The 18,613-nt window shown below is 38.4% G+C and overlaps 1 protein-coding gene across 6 annotated transcripts in view; it reads left to right on the forward strand.

Moving 5' to 3' along the window:
• Positions 1-18,613, forward strand: part of LOC125229027 (vascular endothelial growth factor receptor 1) — a 102,810-nt gene that overhangs the window by 28,365 nt on the left and 55,832 nt on the right. For all 6 annotated transcript variants that reach the window (XM_048133788.1, XM_048133791.1, XM_048133789.1 and 3 more), the window contains 10 exons: positions 1,881-1,992; positions 2,662-2,843; positions 3,917-4,068; positions 4,822-5,098; positions 6,348-6,503; positions 7,325-7,449; positions 8,328-8,493; positions 11,951-12,211; positions 13,265-13,489; positions 15,632-15,776. In XM_048133788.1, coding sequence (XP_047989745.1) covers positions 1,881-1,992; positions 2,662-2,843; positions 3,917-4,068; positions 4,822-5,098; positions 6,348-6,503; positions 7,325-7,449; positions 8,328-8,493; positions 11,951-12,211; positions 13,265-13,489; positions 15,632-15,776 — 1,801 coding nt within the window. The remainder of the gene's footprint in view (positions 1-1,880; positions 1,993-2,661; positions 2,844-3,916; positions 4,069-4,821; positions 5,099-6,347; positions 6,504-7,324; positions 7,450-8,327; positions 8,494-11,950; positions 12,212-13,264; positions 13,490-15,631; positions 15,777-18,613) is intronic.

The raw sequence follows: 18,613 nt of genomic DNA on the forward strand, positions 1-18,613 counted from the left end.
CACTTCACCGACTGGTAAAGGCTCTCTTAGTTCTTCAAAAACGGACGAGAGAGTTGCATTTTATCCACAAAATCTTGTGGATTGCATTAGTGCAAAGTTAATTTATACTAATTTTAATTTGGTAACCTAAGCTGGTTGGCAAATAACCTTAAATTAATCTTTGAATTACGATACATAATACAAATCGGTTCAGACGTCTGTGAGTAATCGCATAACATGTATCATTGTTTTAACAACTCGAAGTGGAATATTTTGGCCTACGAAACTAAATTCACTGCGCCAAAGTAACTGTATTGTAGACGTAATTAGATGATATTGATATTGTAGATGATATGAAATGGGCAACTGTTGATACTGTATTTTCTGTATATCATACCATCTTATGTACACAGTTAACATAGAATAAACTTTACTTTACTTACTAGCATACCTACGGTACGAGTAGACTTCAGATGTCACAACTGTGTACCACTTCACCAACTGCAGTATTAAGTGATTGAAACCACCCATGATACTCTTTAGGTATGAAATCTCTGTCACAAAGGCTGCATAAAGCCTTGAGGATACTTAGGTGGAGTCGAGCCGCGTCGAATCTAGCCCTGCATACATTTACAATGAACGATCAAACCGATTCGACGCGTCGCTAATGGACGTAGTTTCATAAGAAATGCAAAAGGCGAATTAATGAGATTCGACTCGGCGAGCTTAGTGGGTACCAGGCTTAAGTTCAGTTATAGTTTGTCTAGCATTGTCAGCCGTGTTACAGATGTGTTTGTATCTAATTCCACCAGCGATGAACATGTCGTTTAATAACTCTTTATCACTCTTGCGCAGTAAGTGTGCAATCGCACGCAGGCGTATCAGGAGGCGTATTTTTCCCAAGGGAGTGTTCAAATTTGTATTTTGGACTACCGTGAATACTTTTTATTCTTTTTATTGCTAGTGTGATGAAAAACACTGCGTGTAACTGGGGGCGTAAGAATATTGCAAACTTGATTGCTTTAAATCGCCCCAGAAACCTATGTAATTACCGTTACACATTACTTTTTCTAACTTATTACCTCATCTACGCCTACATTTTAGTGACTTTGGCGTAAATGATTACTACAAAACTTTAAATAAACTATTAGATCAGGTTATTGAGCGTACAAAAACTATTTACCTATATTAAATGTAACAGTGTAGATACTGAAATTTTGAACATAAATTATGGCGGACTTCGGATTGCTGAGACAGTGAACTAGTATGTAGTAAGTACCTATGCATATTATGCTATTACCCAAAAACGCATTAACCGATTTGTAAAATTCTTTTTGTGATTTCAAGCGAATGGTATTGCGTTACTTTTTGTTAAATTTTACTGAAATTGGTTAAAGTATTTTGTGAAAAATCTCCTAAAACCGGTTGAAGAGGATTTAAAAAAAAAAAAATTTTTTGAGAATAACCCTTCAAAACCTCAAATAAAGTATTATTAATGGTTAGTAATGTTAAAAAACTTTTTATTACAAATGTACCACTTTAATTAACAATGATAAGTGAAGTTTTGTAACATAAAATTAGAGCAGCTATATTTCCTGCAGCTAAAACCGCCTATGTTTGTGAGAATATTTAATATATTTTGAAATAAGTTCAAAACTTTTGTATATTTTTTATTTTTTTACAAATCATAAGTAAAGTGTATTATTTTTTTTAATCGTTGTTTTATCGGCAATATATTATCTTACAGTGAACGATGTCGGAAAATGATTCAAAAATTATAATTTGCAAATTAGCTTGGCCTCATTTTCAAATTAATTAAATTAAAATTCATTTGATTAAGACCTCAAATAATGATCCAAAAATATGTAAGTAAAATCGCCTAATATTCTATTTATTTTCAGAGACGCCATATTTGAAACTCAAATTACTTGGACCAGAAAAAGCGAAAACAGAGAATCGGCAGTTTACATTTGCTTTTAGAATCGAGGGGTATCCCATACCGGAGTACAAATTGTAAGTATAACTCTCAAGGCCCTAACGGCTCAGCCACGACATTGGTTTAAGCGCGACAGCGGTGAGCGGCGGCCATACATTGGAGCGAGACACAGCGATGGGACTTTTCATTCGCACGTATGGCTGCCGCTCACCGCTGTCGCGCTTAGACCAACGTCGTGGCTGGGCCGTAAGAAATATAATATAAGAAATAGATATTAATTGTTATTTGTTTAACAATGGGGCAAAGTTGTTGTTGAACCGCATGTGCCTATATTGATACCCAAACAACCGAAAGATTATTCAGAATAGGTAAGGAATCTTGAACAGAACATTGCGATGGTTTCAATCCAACGAGGCTACGTGGTTAAACGAATTACCACCGAGTGAAACACATTTTTTTTTATACCACACCACCACAAGGAAAATAATAAGTGTAATACACCTACTAAATCAAATTTATAAATTGTATAATTACTTATTTACGTATATTATCTACCAGTCGGCCTTCAGCATAAGGTTGAAATTGAATTGAAATACTTTGCACTCGTGTGGATAAACTTTTTCATAGTTGAAAAAAATTGGTTTGGAAATGTGCGAGTTAGGTAATTACTTATTAATTCAAAGTCTAGTTCATAAAAAATGTCCTCATGGAAAAAAATCTAATTACTTGTACACATTTTGTTACAGTTTCAAAAACAACAACACGATAATTAACAATGGCACTAAGTACAATATAGAAGTCGACAAAATAAAAGTGATACACAAGTTAAGGATTAACGACGTGGATATTACTGACACAGGAGAATATACAGTGCAAGCGACGAATAGTAACGGCACACAGAGATTGAGCAGGCATTTGAATGTGTATGGTAAGTGGTGAAGAAATAATCCGGGCTGGGTCGCCATGTACGGATGGTATTAGAGAAACAACAGGTTCGATGAATATATAACGCTGATGGTCAAATAGACCAAACAATTTCAACCATCCAAGTCTGGCGTAAAAGCAAACAAATAAAGGCTAAGGAGTCTTTATTTATTTCGAGTACCAACAAATTACAGTGTGTACCAACCAAATATCAACACAAGTAATTGGTTCAGCACTTTAGGGAGTAATTGGCTGATACCGACGGACATAAAGTAGATATGTCTATGTGTCGTGTTTCTATTTTATTGATTCCTATTTTCCCTTTTGTATTTCTGAAACGGAACACTCAGAGAGATTATTTTGTAACACACTAGCTTTTACCCGCGGCTTCGCTCATGTTAGAAAGAGACAGAAAGTAGCCTATTTCCTCACCATCCCTTCAAATATCTCCACTTAAAAAATGACACACGGACAAACAAACAGACACACACACTTTCCCATTTATAATATTATTAAGTATGGAAGAAAGAAATTAAATTATTTTATTAAATCAGCAGTTCTCAAAAGTTTGTACAAAAATTAAGGAAAAAGTTAAATTTGTTTTTATTATTCCTATTTTGTTACCAAGATTTTTTTGATGAATTGAGATTTTAGTAAGTTTTATTTCGTCTTTAAGGTTCTTTAGTATCTATATTTTCTTAATTATAACAATTATTAATGTATGTTAACTTTAGCTGACAATGCTTTATGATTTCGTATTTCAACAATTCCTGAATAGTTTGTACCTACATTTGGATCACGTCTTCGATTTTGATAAAAATTGGTAGGCTGATGGAGTCCATAAACGATAGATATTTTGGGAAACCTAGTGGATCTTGCTCAGCATCATGGACTCTATCAGCCTACCAATTTTTATCAAAATCGGAGACGTGATCCAAATGTACAAAATTAACGGGAATTGCTCATTTTGGCTAAGTTTTGTTTGAACTTTGTTCGTTGTTTATTAGCAGTGAATTAAAAAAAATGCACAAACAATATTCAATTAAGTGCTAAAAATAATAAAATAATATATTGCAGATGTTCCCCGAATCACTTTCAATCTAGAAGGAAGATTTTTGAAAGGACAACAAAGGAAGTTGAAGTGCGTAGTAACGGGCTATCCTTTACCGGACGTCGAGTGGTCTTTCATAGACGGACAAACAAACGAGGAACTCGACACTCCTTTAAAAGTAAGTTTTGCAATATTTTATATCATGTTAAATACATTTTTCCCCACACTAGCTCGGAAACATGTGTTTTGTCCTTTAATACCAGCGGGTAAAAACGCATTTTATCCACTAGTGGGTAAAGTAATTTGACCTTGAATAGAGGCAAATTTTCTGCTTTAAAATTGATAAAAGTGGGTAAATCTAGCAATGAAGATGTTTTACCACCTGTGGAACTACTGGAAGCAGTGATTAAGGCGTTTTTTGCGTTGTAGTTTCCTCGCTATAGTGAGGGGAAAAGTTTTGTGTTACACACGAGTGCAAATGTATTTTACTTCTCGTGTGTTGAAAAACTCGCAAGTTCAGGATTCTATATAGAATCCTTTCGCTTGCTCGTTTTTCAATTCCACACTCGGCGTTAAAATACAACTTTGCACTCTTGTATTGAATAACTAATAAAGATGTCGATGTAGCGAAGCAGGCTATTGGTGTGCAAATTGCGGAAACTTTCCAAAAAAATTGAAAGGTTCTTTGAAATTTCATGATAGTTTCACAAGACATAGGAAATTTAAATTTATGAAATGGAAAGTTTTAATCTCCATGCAAAAATGAGAAAAGATTCGGAATTTTTCTATGTTTCTGTCTTCTTAAAATCTTTTCGTTTTCCTGCGGAGCAGAAGGTATCTTTATGTGAGACGTCCGATGTTTGACGATTTTAAGGGCAGAAGTTCGAAATGAAACGAACCTGTTCGAAACCTTCTCCACGTATACTTTCAGGGCACCATAGAAGAAGTATCCGAATACAAAGTAGTTTCAACACTCGATATACAAGTTCAGTCCCCTGGCACAGTAATCTGCAGAGCCTCGAACACCAGAGGAAAGAACGAGACAGCAAGACCATTACTTGTCGATGAGATAGAAGGCGGCTTTGGTATTGAACATGAGGGGAAAGAGAAGGAAGTGTCTGAAGGAGACAGGATAATTTTGAGATGTCTCGCCTCTAGGTATGACTACACGTCTGTACGATGGGTGGGCCCGAACGAGGAGATACCAGGTTGGCATTGTTTATTATTTATGTATAACACATTTTCTATCTTACAACTAGGGAACAAATCAAATTATTTTATTGAATATTTTTTGATTTGTTCTTTTTTTCAAGTAGTCACACTACTATATATAAATTATACCCGATTCGATTCGGTTCGATTCCCGGCTCGGCCACCAGTGGGCCTTGCCGTTTTTTCTTTCGTGTATGACATCTATTTCAATTTACATTTTCTATCGTCTTTTAAAATTTTACATACATACATACATACTATCACGCCTGTATCCCATGAAGGGGCAAGCAGAGCACATGAAACTACTGAACTTTCAGTGCCACTCTTGGCAAAAAGGGGTTGAAAGAAATCGAAAATGTGTCATTGCAGTGACAAGTTGCCAGCCTCTCGCCTACGTCACTATTTAACCCATATCCCACAGTCGCCTTCTACGACACCCACGGGAAGAACCCGGGATGGTGAAATTCTTAACCTATCACCACACGGGGTTTTAAAATTGTGTTCATAGATAATATTGATATTATTCGAACCATAACTTATACTTGCAAACTACGCAACAATCGCTTGCTCGTTCACTTGTTGCGGATTATTGGTCTTTCTTCCATTTTGTGCGTCAACATGGTAATTTGTCGTACTAGTTTGCATTTCTTGTCAGGTCGAAAGTCGAAACTTTAAAGGGCTTTATGCACTGAAAAAAGTCATAATATACACGTGCGAAGAGGGATTATAGTTATAATAACTATAACTCATGTCGATTCAAAACACTCCTGTCATATTTTAAATTATCGCCACTCGTTTCGAATTTCCTATCTTCCGCGTTTGTATTGTAATGCGCCTACTGTTTCGACTGGGACGCCGTGGCTTGCGTGGGCGACGGTCGCGCGATGGTCGCGCGACGGCGATGCGATGCATACGAAATCAAACCTTATCGATATGAAAGTTTGGAAGTAGACGATGCGATGAGACGCGACGGCGACGGTCGCGCGAGCAACGCAAGACACGGCGTTACACAAAGGCTGTGTTCTTTATTTATTTAGTGAGCACTTTTTTTCGGCTAAAAACGGCTTAATAAGTAATCGGGATTAAGCCGCTTCAAAAATCAACTTCACCATCCTTAAATATGCTCACACCACATCAATAAATTGCTGTGATAATTAGGTTAGATTAAGATCTTAAAGATATTTTGAGTTTTTTTGAGTTTTATGGTTAGCAAGTTATTCCTAAATTGCTTTATTCATTCAACAGGAGCAGTCTTCGAACAATCAACGAACGCAATGTCTCTTGTCTCAAAAATGGAAATAAATGACGCACTAATAAGTCATACAGGCAATTACTCATGCATCGCATACAACAATATAACAAGCAAAGAACGAATAGAGACCATCTCTGTGGTAGTTGCAGGTAATGTAAAATAAACGCATTATTTTTAGTTCCATGTTTACGTTTGCTGATTCTGCGCTAGAACACTTTTGGATACTTTAGCGCGTTATTTGAGTATTGAGTGGAATAGTCAAATAGTTAGGTATTTGTTTTACACATTTAAAGGTCCGTGTTATTTCTATACCAGCCAGCTTTTGTCGGTTTTATTATACTGGCTAATTAAATGAATCCTAAATTTAATTTAGATTTTCGATTGGTTTTAAAATTACTTTGACTTTTGAGCCTGCTAAAGATATTTTATTTCTGTAAAAAATATGTTTATGATAAAACTTTTGATGTACTTAGGCATAACCTACTATGTATATCACAGAATATAATTATCTTCAATTACGCCTTTGGGCCATCTTTTTCAAAGTTGTCCACCTCACTTTTTTTTTGGATTTGGAATTTTATGTGGTTTTCGCTCGGAATCGCGTGCTCTTTCAATCATTATAAGAGAAAAAAAAAGTGTCCCAAGATTTGTTTCCCATTCCATGGTGGTATAAACGGAATGGAAGGTCTGAAAAATGTATGGAAATCTTGGGATATTTTTTTTCTCCTATCAGGATCGAAAGACCTCGCAATTCTGAGTATTAATCGCGTAAAAAATACCCATGTTACAAAAAAGTGGGGTGGAAAACTTTGAAAAAAATCGCACCTTTACCCCACGGTCCAATTATATCGGCCTTCTCGATCTTTAAAAAAAAATATTATAGGACATTCCCACACGGATTGACTACCTTACCTGAGTTTAGCTTACCTTACCTTAGGTCTAATATCGAACTCCCATCTGATTTTGACAGGTCTTCGCGCAGCAACGATAAAAGTACCCGCTGAAGATACCGACAAAGAGGTCATACCGTTTGATGATGTGACCCTCACGTGCGTAGCGGAGGCTATTCCGCCACCAGTCATTACGTGGTACAAGGTAACCTATTTTATATTCACTTGGCTTCATTTAGGAAGATTAGAAACATATTAAGTAAAAATAAGAACACTTCTAAGAAAACCATAGATTAAAATAAAATGACTTGAAAGTCCCAAAATAGTACCGGGTCAATTTAAATGAGGGCACTACCTATAGAGTCGCATGCGTGCGCACTGAACACGAGCACCATTTGAGAACAGTGGACACACATGGCACTCTAATGAATAGTTTAAAACGCGAAAATATTACGATTACCTAGTTGAAATTGGAAAGTAATGGGAGAGGATCGGGTTGCTAAGAGGGACGTATCTGGCAAGACCAACTGGTGGCCGCCCGGCGAGTCGGCCCAGATACCGCTGGGAAGATAGTGTGATGGCGGATCTGTGTCAGCTACAAGCCGATGATTGGCAGGAAGCTGCGCAGGATCGGGATAGATGGCGTGCTCTCGTTTTGGAGGCCAAGATTCTCTTTGGATTGCAGTCATATTAGTTAGTTGAAATTGCCCCTTGTCGAAATTGTCCCGGTACACCTTATTAATTTAGTTGTACAGTCCCTATCAGAGACTTCATTATTTCTGTCTTGTTGTTGTTATGATGTGTATTTTGTACGATGAGTATTTTGTGTGATGTGTTCACGAATAAATGTTTATTCTTTTCTATATACTGGAGCTGCTAAAGCTCTGAGAAATATCCTGATATATTTGATGGTGACAAACTTCTTCTTCTTCAATCGTTCCCTCAATGCTGAGGATCGTTGACATCATGTCATTCTGTTGAAGACTAGGTGCCTCCATAGGCATCTGTTCCTCGCCAAGCGCATGACCTCGTGCAGATGACAAACTAAAACGTTTTTAAATACATATTTTTCAATTTTTGCAGGACGACATTGAGATACCAACCAAGAACATTATTACACGGGACATAAACTATAGTACAGTGAACTCAACATACTCGTACAAGCAAAATGGCACCGACGATTCTGTCTACGAATGCGTGGCTACCAGCGGCACGTCCAGGGTTTCGAGAGTGTACCGGACCACTGTGAGTAAGTATGAACATGTCTCAATTACTCTGTGTGCAAACAAAAGACATATGTAACTCCGTATAGACGGATAAAGTCTAAGATAATTTTTAAGAAAAAAAAACCGTCGCCTTTCGGGTTCTGGTGAAAGCTACTTGCGAATGTTGGATTATGTAGAAATGTGTAAGTATTTTTTTAAACTGCTTTTAATGCTTTAATTATTAGATGGCAACACAAATGAATATACGTATAACGTTAAGGTTTGAGGAGTTTCCTCAATTCCTCATGAATCCTATTATATTATAAGAAATCGAAGCTTGACAAACTTTGACTTCAAAACTTATGCTTAACAAACATAACTAAATAAATGTCACTGTTCTGAACTTAAATGCATGCTTTTCTTACAAAAATACCAAAGTCACTATGAGTGTGCCGTTCAGGTTTGAGGAGTTTGGTTCTGGCCATCATCAGCAGTTCCACTGCACCAAATGTCACTGTTCTGGACGAAAGTGCATGCTGTTCTTATAAAAATACCACAGTCACTATAAGCGCGCCGTTCAGATTTGAGGAGTTCGGTTCTGACCATCATCAGAAATTCCACTGCACCAAATGTCACTGTTCTGGACGAAAGTGCATGCTGTTCTTATAAAAATGGCAAAGTCACTATAAGCGTGCCGTTCAGATTTGAGGAGTTTGGTTCTGGCCATCATCAGCAGTTCCACTGCACCAAATGTCACTGTTCTGGATGAAAGTGCATGCTGTTCTTATAAAAATACCAAAGTCACTATAAGCGTGCCGTTCAGATTTGAGGAGTTCGGTTCTGACCATCATCAGAAATTCCACTGCACCAAATGTCACTGTTCTGGACGAAAGTGCATGCTGTTCGTATAAAAATACCAAAGTCACTATAAGCGTGCCGTTCAGATTTGAAGAGTTCCGTTCTGGCCATCATCAGCAGTTCCACTGCACCAAATGTCACTGTTCCGTACCTAAATGCATGCTGTTCCTTTAAAAACACAAAAATAACCATATGTATGCCTTTCAGATTTGAGGAGTTCCCTCGATTTCTCCAGGATCCCATCATCAGAACTGGGTTCTGAGAAAAATGGGACCAATCTGTATGCATATACATTCAATCAAAAAAAAAATTTCAAAATCGGTCCAGTAACGACGGAGATATCGAGGAACAAACATAAAAAAAAAAAAAAAAAAAAAAAAAAAAAAAACATACAGACGACTTGATAACCGTCCTTCTTGAGATATGAGGCGACGGTTAAAAAAAACGTACCTCAAAGACATAGAGAAAACAAGCCATACATTAATGTACTTTAGTATTGCCTAAGTGCCTGCTTCATAAGCAGCAGCGTTTTTTGTTTTTGTTTTTTTGTCTTCATTCCTTACCTACTAAATTTGTATTTTTCTTTTGTTACCACTTAGTTTTTGTATGTTTATTGTATAGTACTTGTGGACATCTGTTATTGGCTATATTAATGGTTCCTTGTGTCATAAATTTCTTTGTTGTGTTGCTGTTGATGACCCAAATAAATAAAATAAATAAAAAGGTACGGTGACCTAGATGGCGTTACACCTTTGGGGAACGCTCGACTCTATGGCGCTAATATTAATATTTGACATTTTAACACATATCAAGCTAACAATATTGGCCAAATTGTCAAAACTGAGGTGCAAAAGTTTTACGCCTGTGTCGAGAGAGGGCAGTCTATGCACTGTGATTACACATTTTACTTTCACAGTAACTCTCTATAATACTCGGTCCTTTTTGGTGCAAACTTAGGGCCAGTTGCATAAACCACAGTAAATACATATCAATGTCACGGAGCAGAAGTCTATGGAAATTCCCATACAATAACAACGATACAAATAAAAAAAAAAAAAAAAACAGACATACTTAGTGGACCGATTTTCATCAAACGGTGCTAAGAACACTTCAGCCGAATTAAGAACACTTTAGTCGATAGTGACCCTGCTAAGCCGCGGTCCTGGGTTCGAATCCCTGTGAGGGCATTTATTTGTGTGATGAGCACAGATATTTGTTCCTGAGTCATGGATGTTTTCTACATATACAAGTATGTATATCGTCGCTTAGCACCCATAGTACAAGCTTTGCTTTTGGGGCTAAGTTGATCTGTGTAAGGTGTCCCCAATATTTATTTATTTATGTTATTCTTTTATATGAAGCTTTTCACTCTTTGATCGCCTTCGGTTGTTCTTCTCTGTCTTCTTCTAAGTGCACTGCAGAAGACTTTGTAAAAGTTACCCCTCGAGGGTTGAATATGGCAAGATATAGGCAAAATATTATTAAGTTTAGAACTTATGATCCCTTCACACGATAAGAAGAATAAATGAAGTTTTGATTCTGGGTCACTTTTGATGTAGAGGTTGTATTCTCCGATTCAACGTGACGAACGTGTTGGGCACCTTTTGTGCCTTAACTGAGTTACTGACTAGACGTATAGTTTATACTTATTAAAGTTATATTAAAGTACATAGTCCTAGTTATAGTTTGGTATAGATTGTGTCATACATACATGCAACCACGCGTGTTTCCCATAAAGGGGTAGCTGTGCTAAAGTTACAGTGCCACTATTAGCAAATAAGGGGTTGAAAGAAAACGAAACTGTGACATTGCAGTGACAGGTTACCTGCCTCTCGCCTACGCCACAATTTACCCCATATCCCACAGTCGCCTTCTACGACACCCACGGGAAGAAAGGGGGCTGGTGAAATTCTTAACCCGTCACATATTTCTCAAATCTGACTTTTGAAGGCATGCCAATTGACAATACAAACTTTATGATTTTCTAGTGTTTTTTATCAAACTAAATATGGTGACGGAAAAACAGCGCACTACTGGAAATGATTTTAATACGATGAGTACATGTTTATCGTATTGCGTTCCATTGAAACGTCATAATTACTGATTGGCGGAATTTATGACGCGAGTAACGACTTACATTTTCAACCGACTTAGAAGGAGCGGATTTTCGTCGGCAACTATTCGATGTTTCTTTTCTGCGAACAGCGCCATCTAGTGTTAAGCCTAAAAGACCCATACATTTCAGGGGTACTCTTTTTTGTATGGCCTTTGTCTGTTCCGTATTATATGGTCCTTGCTTGAAACAAACATATAATATAACTCCGTATAGACAGATAAAGTCTAAGAAAAAAACGTACTTCAGTACCATACAGAAAAAGGTACGGTGGCTTAGATGGCATTACACCTTTGGGGTACGCTCAGCTAGATGGAGCTAATATTAATATTTGACATTTTAAAACATGTCAAGCTAAGAATATGGGCCAAATTGTCAAACCTGAGGTTCAAAAGTTTCAAGCCTATGTCAAGAGATGTCAGTCTATGCACTGTGATTACACATTTTACTTCGACAGTAACTCTCTATAATACTCGATCCTCTTTGCTTGAAATGAATAGATTTTTTCACAGTCTGTATTTTTCCCACAGAAATGCTCCAATCCCATTTCAAATGGGAGTACCTGAGCATCCTAGTCGCCATAATGCTGGCCCTGGTATTCCTCGTGCTGTACCTCTGCTGGAAGATTAAGAAGGAGAAGAGATTTAGAAAGGAGCTGGCAGCCGCTGGTCTCCTGTACTTTAAAGAAGGGGCGCCAAAGTCTCTGAATCCTGAGCTTGGCATTGATGAGCAGGCCGAGTTACTGCCCTATGACGACAAGTTTGAGTTTCCTGTGGAGAAGTTGATTTTGGGTAAGGTTTAGACGTCATTATGTATTTTTGGGAGAAGATCGGGCAGTTAAAAGGGCCTACTAGGGGAGATCGATTGGACGCCGTCCTGCTGGTCATAGTGGTCATCCAAAATATCATTGGGCGGATAGAGTGGAGGTAGACCTCCGTGAGCTCGGCGTCGGCGAAAGCTGGCGCGATACCGCTCAAGATCGAGCAAAATGACGTGCTCTTGTGTTGGAGGCCAAAACTGATTTTGGGTTATTGCGCCAGCCAAGTAAGTAAGTAAATATGTAGCTCTCATGGTGAAGAGTCGGTGGCCCTGATCTTCCTCGTGCTGTACCTCTGCTGGAAGATCAAGAAGAAGAAGAGATTCAGAAAGGAGTTGGCTGCCGCTGGTCTCCTGTAAAGAAGGGGCGCCAAAGTCTCTGAACCCTGAGCTTGACATTGATGAGCAGGCCGAGTTACTGCCGTATGACGACAAGTTTGAGTTTCCAGTGGAGAAGTTGATTTTGGGTAAGGTTTAGACGTCATTATGTATTTTTTGGGAGAAGATCGGTCAGTCAAAAGGGCCTACTAGGGGAGATCAATTGGACGCCGTCCTGCTGGTCACCCAAAATATCGTTAAAAAAAAATTCATCATTTCAGGACAAAGAAAACTTAAATTATTCAATAATTTAAACTTTATTGCGTAAAAATTATACCAAATGCCAGAAAATTCATTTCCTACCGGCTAACCTTCGGGACAAACAGAAATCAATAAGAGCTTAATAAATTGGTGCAGGAAATGAGGTTATCTTATCATACGTGTCCAATAATATATAAATTACAAACTGTAAAATACCTAGTGCTTTTGTAGTTACTCTTAGTGTTGTATTATTAAATGATGTCATATAGGAAATAACTTGATCACCGCCAACGTTTCACAATCCATGATGGTTTGTCTTAGATATAAATATCTACAATACTTAAATAATATATTTATAACCTATTTACGTTGATAAGTAAGTGAAGTTTTAACTTTAACTGACTTAAAGGCATACTTATGACTTATTACACGATTTGTTTCGTTAACAGGGCCCCAGTTAGGCGCTGGTGCCTTCGGTGTGGTTTACAAGGCGGAGGCTCGTGGCATCATCAACGCTGAAGACAGCACCACCGTGGCCGTGAAGATGGTCAAGAAAACAGCCGACAACATCTACATCAAAGCGCTGGCTTCCGAACTCAAGATCATGGTGCATCTGGGGAAGCATATTAATATTGTCAATTTGTTGGGCGCGTGCACAAAGAATGTTGGAAAACGTGAGTTGTATCTACATTTTATAACCTTCTTATGTGTCGCTTAACTTCAATTTTGAGTAAATCCAATCTGATATAAGGTTGATTATCTTTCAGATAATAATTACATTTTTTATATGTGAGTGTGTTTAGTAAAACGTTCCACTTTGTCGGTTACCATTAAGGCGGGATTTACTTGTATATTTATATGAATAAACTGCGAAGCGGCTTTATAGCAATCGACAAAGTGGGACGTTTTTCCGTGCACACTCACATATATTCCACTTTAAAGCAGAATGGATTTACCCAAGTTTGAAGTTAAGCGACACTTATATTACTTTATGAACTGATATCATACCGATCTCGCTAAATATGTGCGTGTCATCGAGTTGCAAAAAATTTAATCTAAATTCCATAGGTATTATACCTAATCTAAGGTTAGCTGGAAGAGATCCCTTATAGGGATAAGTTCGCCTTTGTACCTCTGTTCCTGTAAACTGTATATGAATCTGTTGTACACAATAAAGTGATTACTACTACTCATAGCTGGGCATTAACTCGTTAATCCGTTAATCGTTAATTAACGAAGTTAACATTTCGATTAACGGATTAACTTTTAAGTTAACTTTAAAAAATGTTAACGGACTCGTTAACTTCCGTTAAATTTCATAGAGTCCGTTAATCGTTAATCCAGCACCCCATGCGGCTCGCTGCGCCACGAAAACCACGTTCTTACTGCTACTGTAAAAGCCCGTAGTACGGCAAAACCTAGGTTTTATCGGTAAAAGCAGATCCGTCGGTTATAAACAGTCTAAAGACCAATTGGCGACTTTGGATCACTTATTCGAGATCTTCTAAATCTTATTAGGCGTGCTAGATCGATACTAACCTGGGAATAGAGTACAATCATCAGGCATGACAGACATATCGCGCAACCGACGCATCGACGAGTTAGAGTCCGGCGCGGGCCTTAGATTACTCTACCAAGTTATCGTGACCCACAGCATCGAGTTGTCATCTCAAATCTCAATCTGAAGAACCGACGCACCACGATCGCGACCGCATGAATGACCCAATAATTACCAATCCGAAGTAAAACCTAGGATTTAGCCAATCAACGGCGGTACACGCCCGAAGAGACCGAAATTATTACATTTCGGTTTTTTACCGATTGGCGTCACAGGTTTTAATGGTTTTTGGTGGATACTTAGTAAATAGAAATACATAATACCTACAGTGGAGTCCTATTTTTATGACGTGTTAACGGATTATCGATTAACTTTAACTTCCGTTAAATCTACCGAAATGTATCGCTTTAACGATTAACGAAGTTAACTTTTTAAGTAACGGATTAACGATTATCGAAGTTAACTATTTGATTAACGGTGCCCAGCTATGCTACTACTATTACTATTATAGTAAAGAAATCTCAAAAATAGAACCCACGTCTTCAGCTTACGCGGCTAACGTCCTTACCTCTAGACCCACCCTGCCACCCGTCCTAAATTCTCCGGTTTATGCTTTCTTGGAAAGAGTATGCTCCTTTGAATTTATTAATATTATTTATTAAGGGTCACTTAACCACCGAAAATGAAGGGATAACCCGAGGTTAACTTACCATTTAATATGGAATTTGACAGTTGATAGCCCATTAACCTTGAGTTAAGTAGGTGGTGCAAGTGGCCCTAAGTATTATAAGCAAATAAAGCCATAACTCGTATTAATAATAAATAAATGAATAAATAAGCCATACCGGTCGCCAATAATATGTTTACGCTGTATGTTACATAGTGTAGTTAAGTAAGGATAAAAAATAGAACTTAACATTTTAAATTTTTAACTTCTGATTAGCAGAAACGTCTGCAATCGATGCCACTAGGCTTAGAATAAATTTAAAATTGGAAAATGTCTGCCTTGGGTGAGACTTGAACTCACGGCCTCAAACGCTTAACGGGCTTAAGAAGTTTAACACTCTTACGGTAGATGTCGCTACGGGTCCCATTGACCTTAGTAGTGGAAAATTTCGCTGGCTTGGTTGAAGTCTTGGTGGCTCAGTTGGCAGAGCGCTGGAGTATCGATCCAGAGGCCGTGAGTTCAAGTCTCACCCAAGGCAGACATTTTCCACTTTTAAATTTAACATTTTAACTTCCCTTTCTTATTCCCCAGGCGAGCTGATCGTGATAGTAGAATTCTGCAAGTTCGGCAACATCCACAACTACATGCAGCGACACCGCGATGTGTTCATCGACCAACTTACCGACAACCAAGAAAAGGGGAATATCAACCGCGGCTTCTGCGGTAATGACAGTGGGTGAGTACGCGTTTTGGTCAAAAATGGAGGGCAAAGTCGACTTTGTTGGTTAGAAACTAGAACGCGATGTCGGTTGTCTATTGTTTGCCCGACTGTCATTTAACATAATATTCATTTGCCCGAATCTAACTTGCCTGAATTTCATTTGCCCGAATGATTTGTTTACCATAAAAATCATATGACATACTCGTTGTTTATCCGAATATTACCTTCCATAATCATACAATGCCATACTATTTGTTAGCCATATTATTAAGTGCAATAATATGGTTTCATAGAATATTCAAACGCCATAAGCAATTTTTGCCATATTAATTGTTGCCCATATTATTACCTAACCTAACCTACTTTCTGATAGCAATTTCATTTTCCAGGGGTCACAGTTCTAACCTAACCTAACCTACTTTTCCAGCAGTTTCATTCTCCAGGGGGTCACAGTTCTAACCTAACCTAACCTACTTTCTGATAGCAGTTTCATTTTCCAGGGGTCGCAGTTCTAACCTAACCTAACCTACTGTCTGATAGTATTTTCATTTTCCGGGGGGTCACAGTTCTAACCTAACCTAACGTACTTTTCAAGCAGTTTCCTTTTCCAGAGGTTCACAGTTCTAACCTAACCTAACCTACTTTCTGATAGCAGTTTCATTTTCCAGGGGGACACAGTTCTAACCTAACCTAACCTACTTTCTGATAGCAGTTTCATTCTCTAGTCCTTCTAGTACCTATTATAGTAGTTTTCGATTCTGCCAAAGCACATTATGGAAATTGACTTTTCTGGACGCTAATTTGTATGACAAATGATGGTATGGAATGTGGTAATTACGGATTTCGATGATTCTGACAAATGACATTATGGAAACTGACTTTATGGGAAACAAAGTTTCTGGCACTAGATTAATATAGTAAACAATGATTATGGCATAAGATGTTATGAGAAACAATATTATGATTGTTGAATAGGATGGCAAATAAAATTATGGCAAATGAAATTCTGGCAAATGGGGGTATCCCCGCGATGTCTGGTATAGTTTATGGTTACTATACAGCTTACCGGCAACCAACCGGTGAACGTCAACCGCGGATTCTGTGGCAACGATAGCGGAATTGTACGTATTTATCCATACAACACTACTTACTGCATATTACAAACAATACTGGCATCTCCGTCACTTTTTAAGCACGCGCAAATTAATACCCAAGCGGTAGAGCTATCTTTGTCATAGCTCTCGCCGTGTTTGAAACCTCCTCTTGGTTCATAGTATACTCGTGATCGAGTTCGTTAACATACACAACTGCATGCAGCGGCACCGCGATGTGTTCATCGACCAACTTACCGACAACCAAGAAAAGGGGAATATCAACCGCGGCTTCTGCGGTAATGACAGTGGGTGAGTACGCGTTTTGGTCAAAAATGGAGGGCAAAGTCGACTTTGTTGGTTAGAAATTAGAACGCGATGTGTGGTATAGTTTATGGTTAGTACAGCTCACCGACAACCAACCGGTGAACGTCAACCGCGGATTCTGTGGCAGCGATAGCGGCATTGTACGTATTTATCCATACAACACTACTTACTGCATATTACAAACAATACTGGCATCTCTGTCATTTTTTAAGCACGCGCAAATTAATACCCAAGCGGTAGTGCTATCTCTGTCATAGCTCTCGCCGTGTTTGAAACCTCCTCTTGGTTCATAGTATACTCGTGATCGAGTTCGTTAACATACACAACTGCATGCAGCCGCACCGCGATGTGTTCATCGACCAACTTACCGACAACCAAGAAAAGGGGAATATCAACCGCGGCTTCTGCGGAAATGACAGTGGGTGAGTACGCGTTTTGGTCAAAAATGGGGGGCAAAGTCGACTTTGTTGGTTAGAAATTAGAACGCGATGTGTGGTATAGTTTATGGTTAGTACAGCTCACCGACAACCAACCGGTGAACGTCAACCGCGGATTCTGTCATAGCTCTCGCCGTGTTTGAAACCTCCTCTTGGTTCATAGTATACTCGTGATCGAGTTCGTTAACATACACAACTGCATGCAGCGGCACCGCGATGTGTTCATCGACCAACTTACCGACAACCAAGAAAAGGGGAATATCAACCGCGGCTTCTGCGGTAATGACAGTGGGTGAGTACGCGTTTTGGTCAAAACATACATACAATCACGCCTGTAACTCATAAAGGGGTAGGCAGAGCACGTGAAACTACTAAAGCTTCAGGGCCACTCTTGGCAAATAAGGGGTTGAAAGAAAACGAAACTGTGACATTGCAGTGACAGGTTGCCAGCCTCTCGCCTACGCCACAATGTAACCCATATACCATAGTCGCGTTCTACGACACCCACGGGAAGAAAGGGGGTGGTGAAATTCTTAACCCGTCACCACACGTTTTGGTCAAAAATGGGGGGCATAGTCGACTTTGTTGGTTAGAAATTAGAACGCGATGTGTGGTATAGTTTATGGTTAGTACAGCTCACCGACAACCAACCGGTGAACGTCAACCGCGGATTCTGTTTCAACGATAGCGGCATTGTACGTATTTATCCATACAACACTTATACTTACAGCATATGGGTATTTTCAGAATTTGGGTCCCCACAATTAGCGAAAGTTGTTAACAAAAATTTACTCGATGTCAGTTTTGTGACGACATTTAAGCATAAAATCTGTCTAAAAATTTACTTTTTTCACATTCTGAATGTAGATTATCGCTTAAAGTTTATGTAATTAACATAAAAACAATATTTTTATTGAAATTACATGCTTAATTATCGTCACAAAACTGACAGTGAGTAAATTTTCGTTAACAACTTACGCTAATTGGAGTGTCCCGA

The sequence above is a fragment of the Leguminivora glycinivorella genome, chromosome 8 (genome assembly GCF_023078275.1).
Source record: "Leguminivora glycinivorella isolate SPB_JAAS2020 chromosome 8, LegGlyc_1.1, whole genome shotgun sequence".
In the NCBI taxonomy this organism is placed as follows: Eukaryota; Metazoa; Arthropoda; class Insecta; order Lepidoptera; family Tortricidae; genus Leguminivora; species Leguminivora glycinivorella.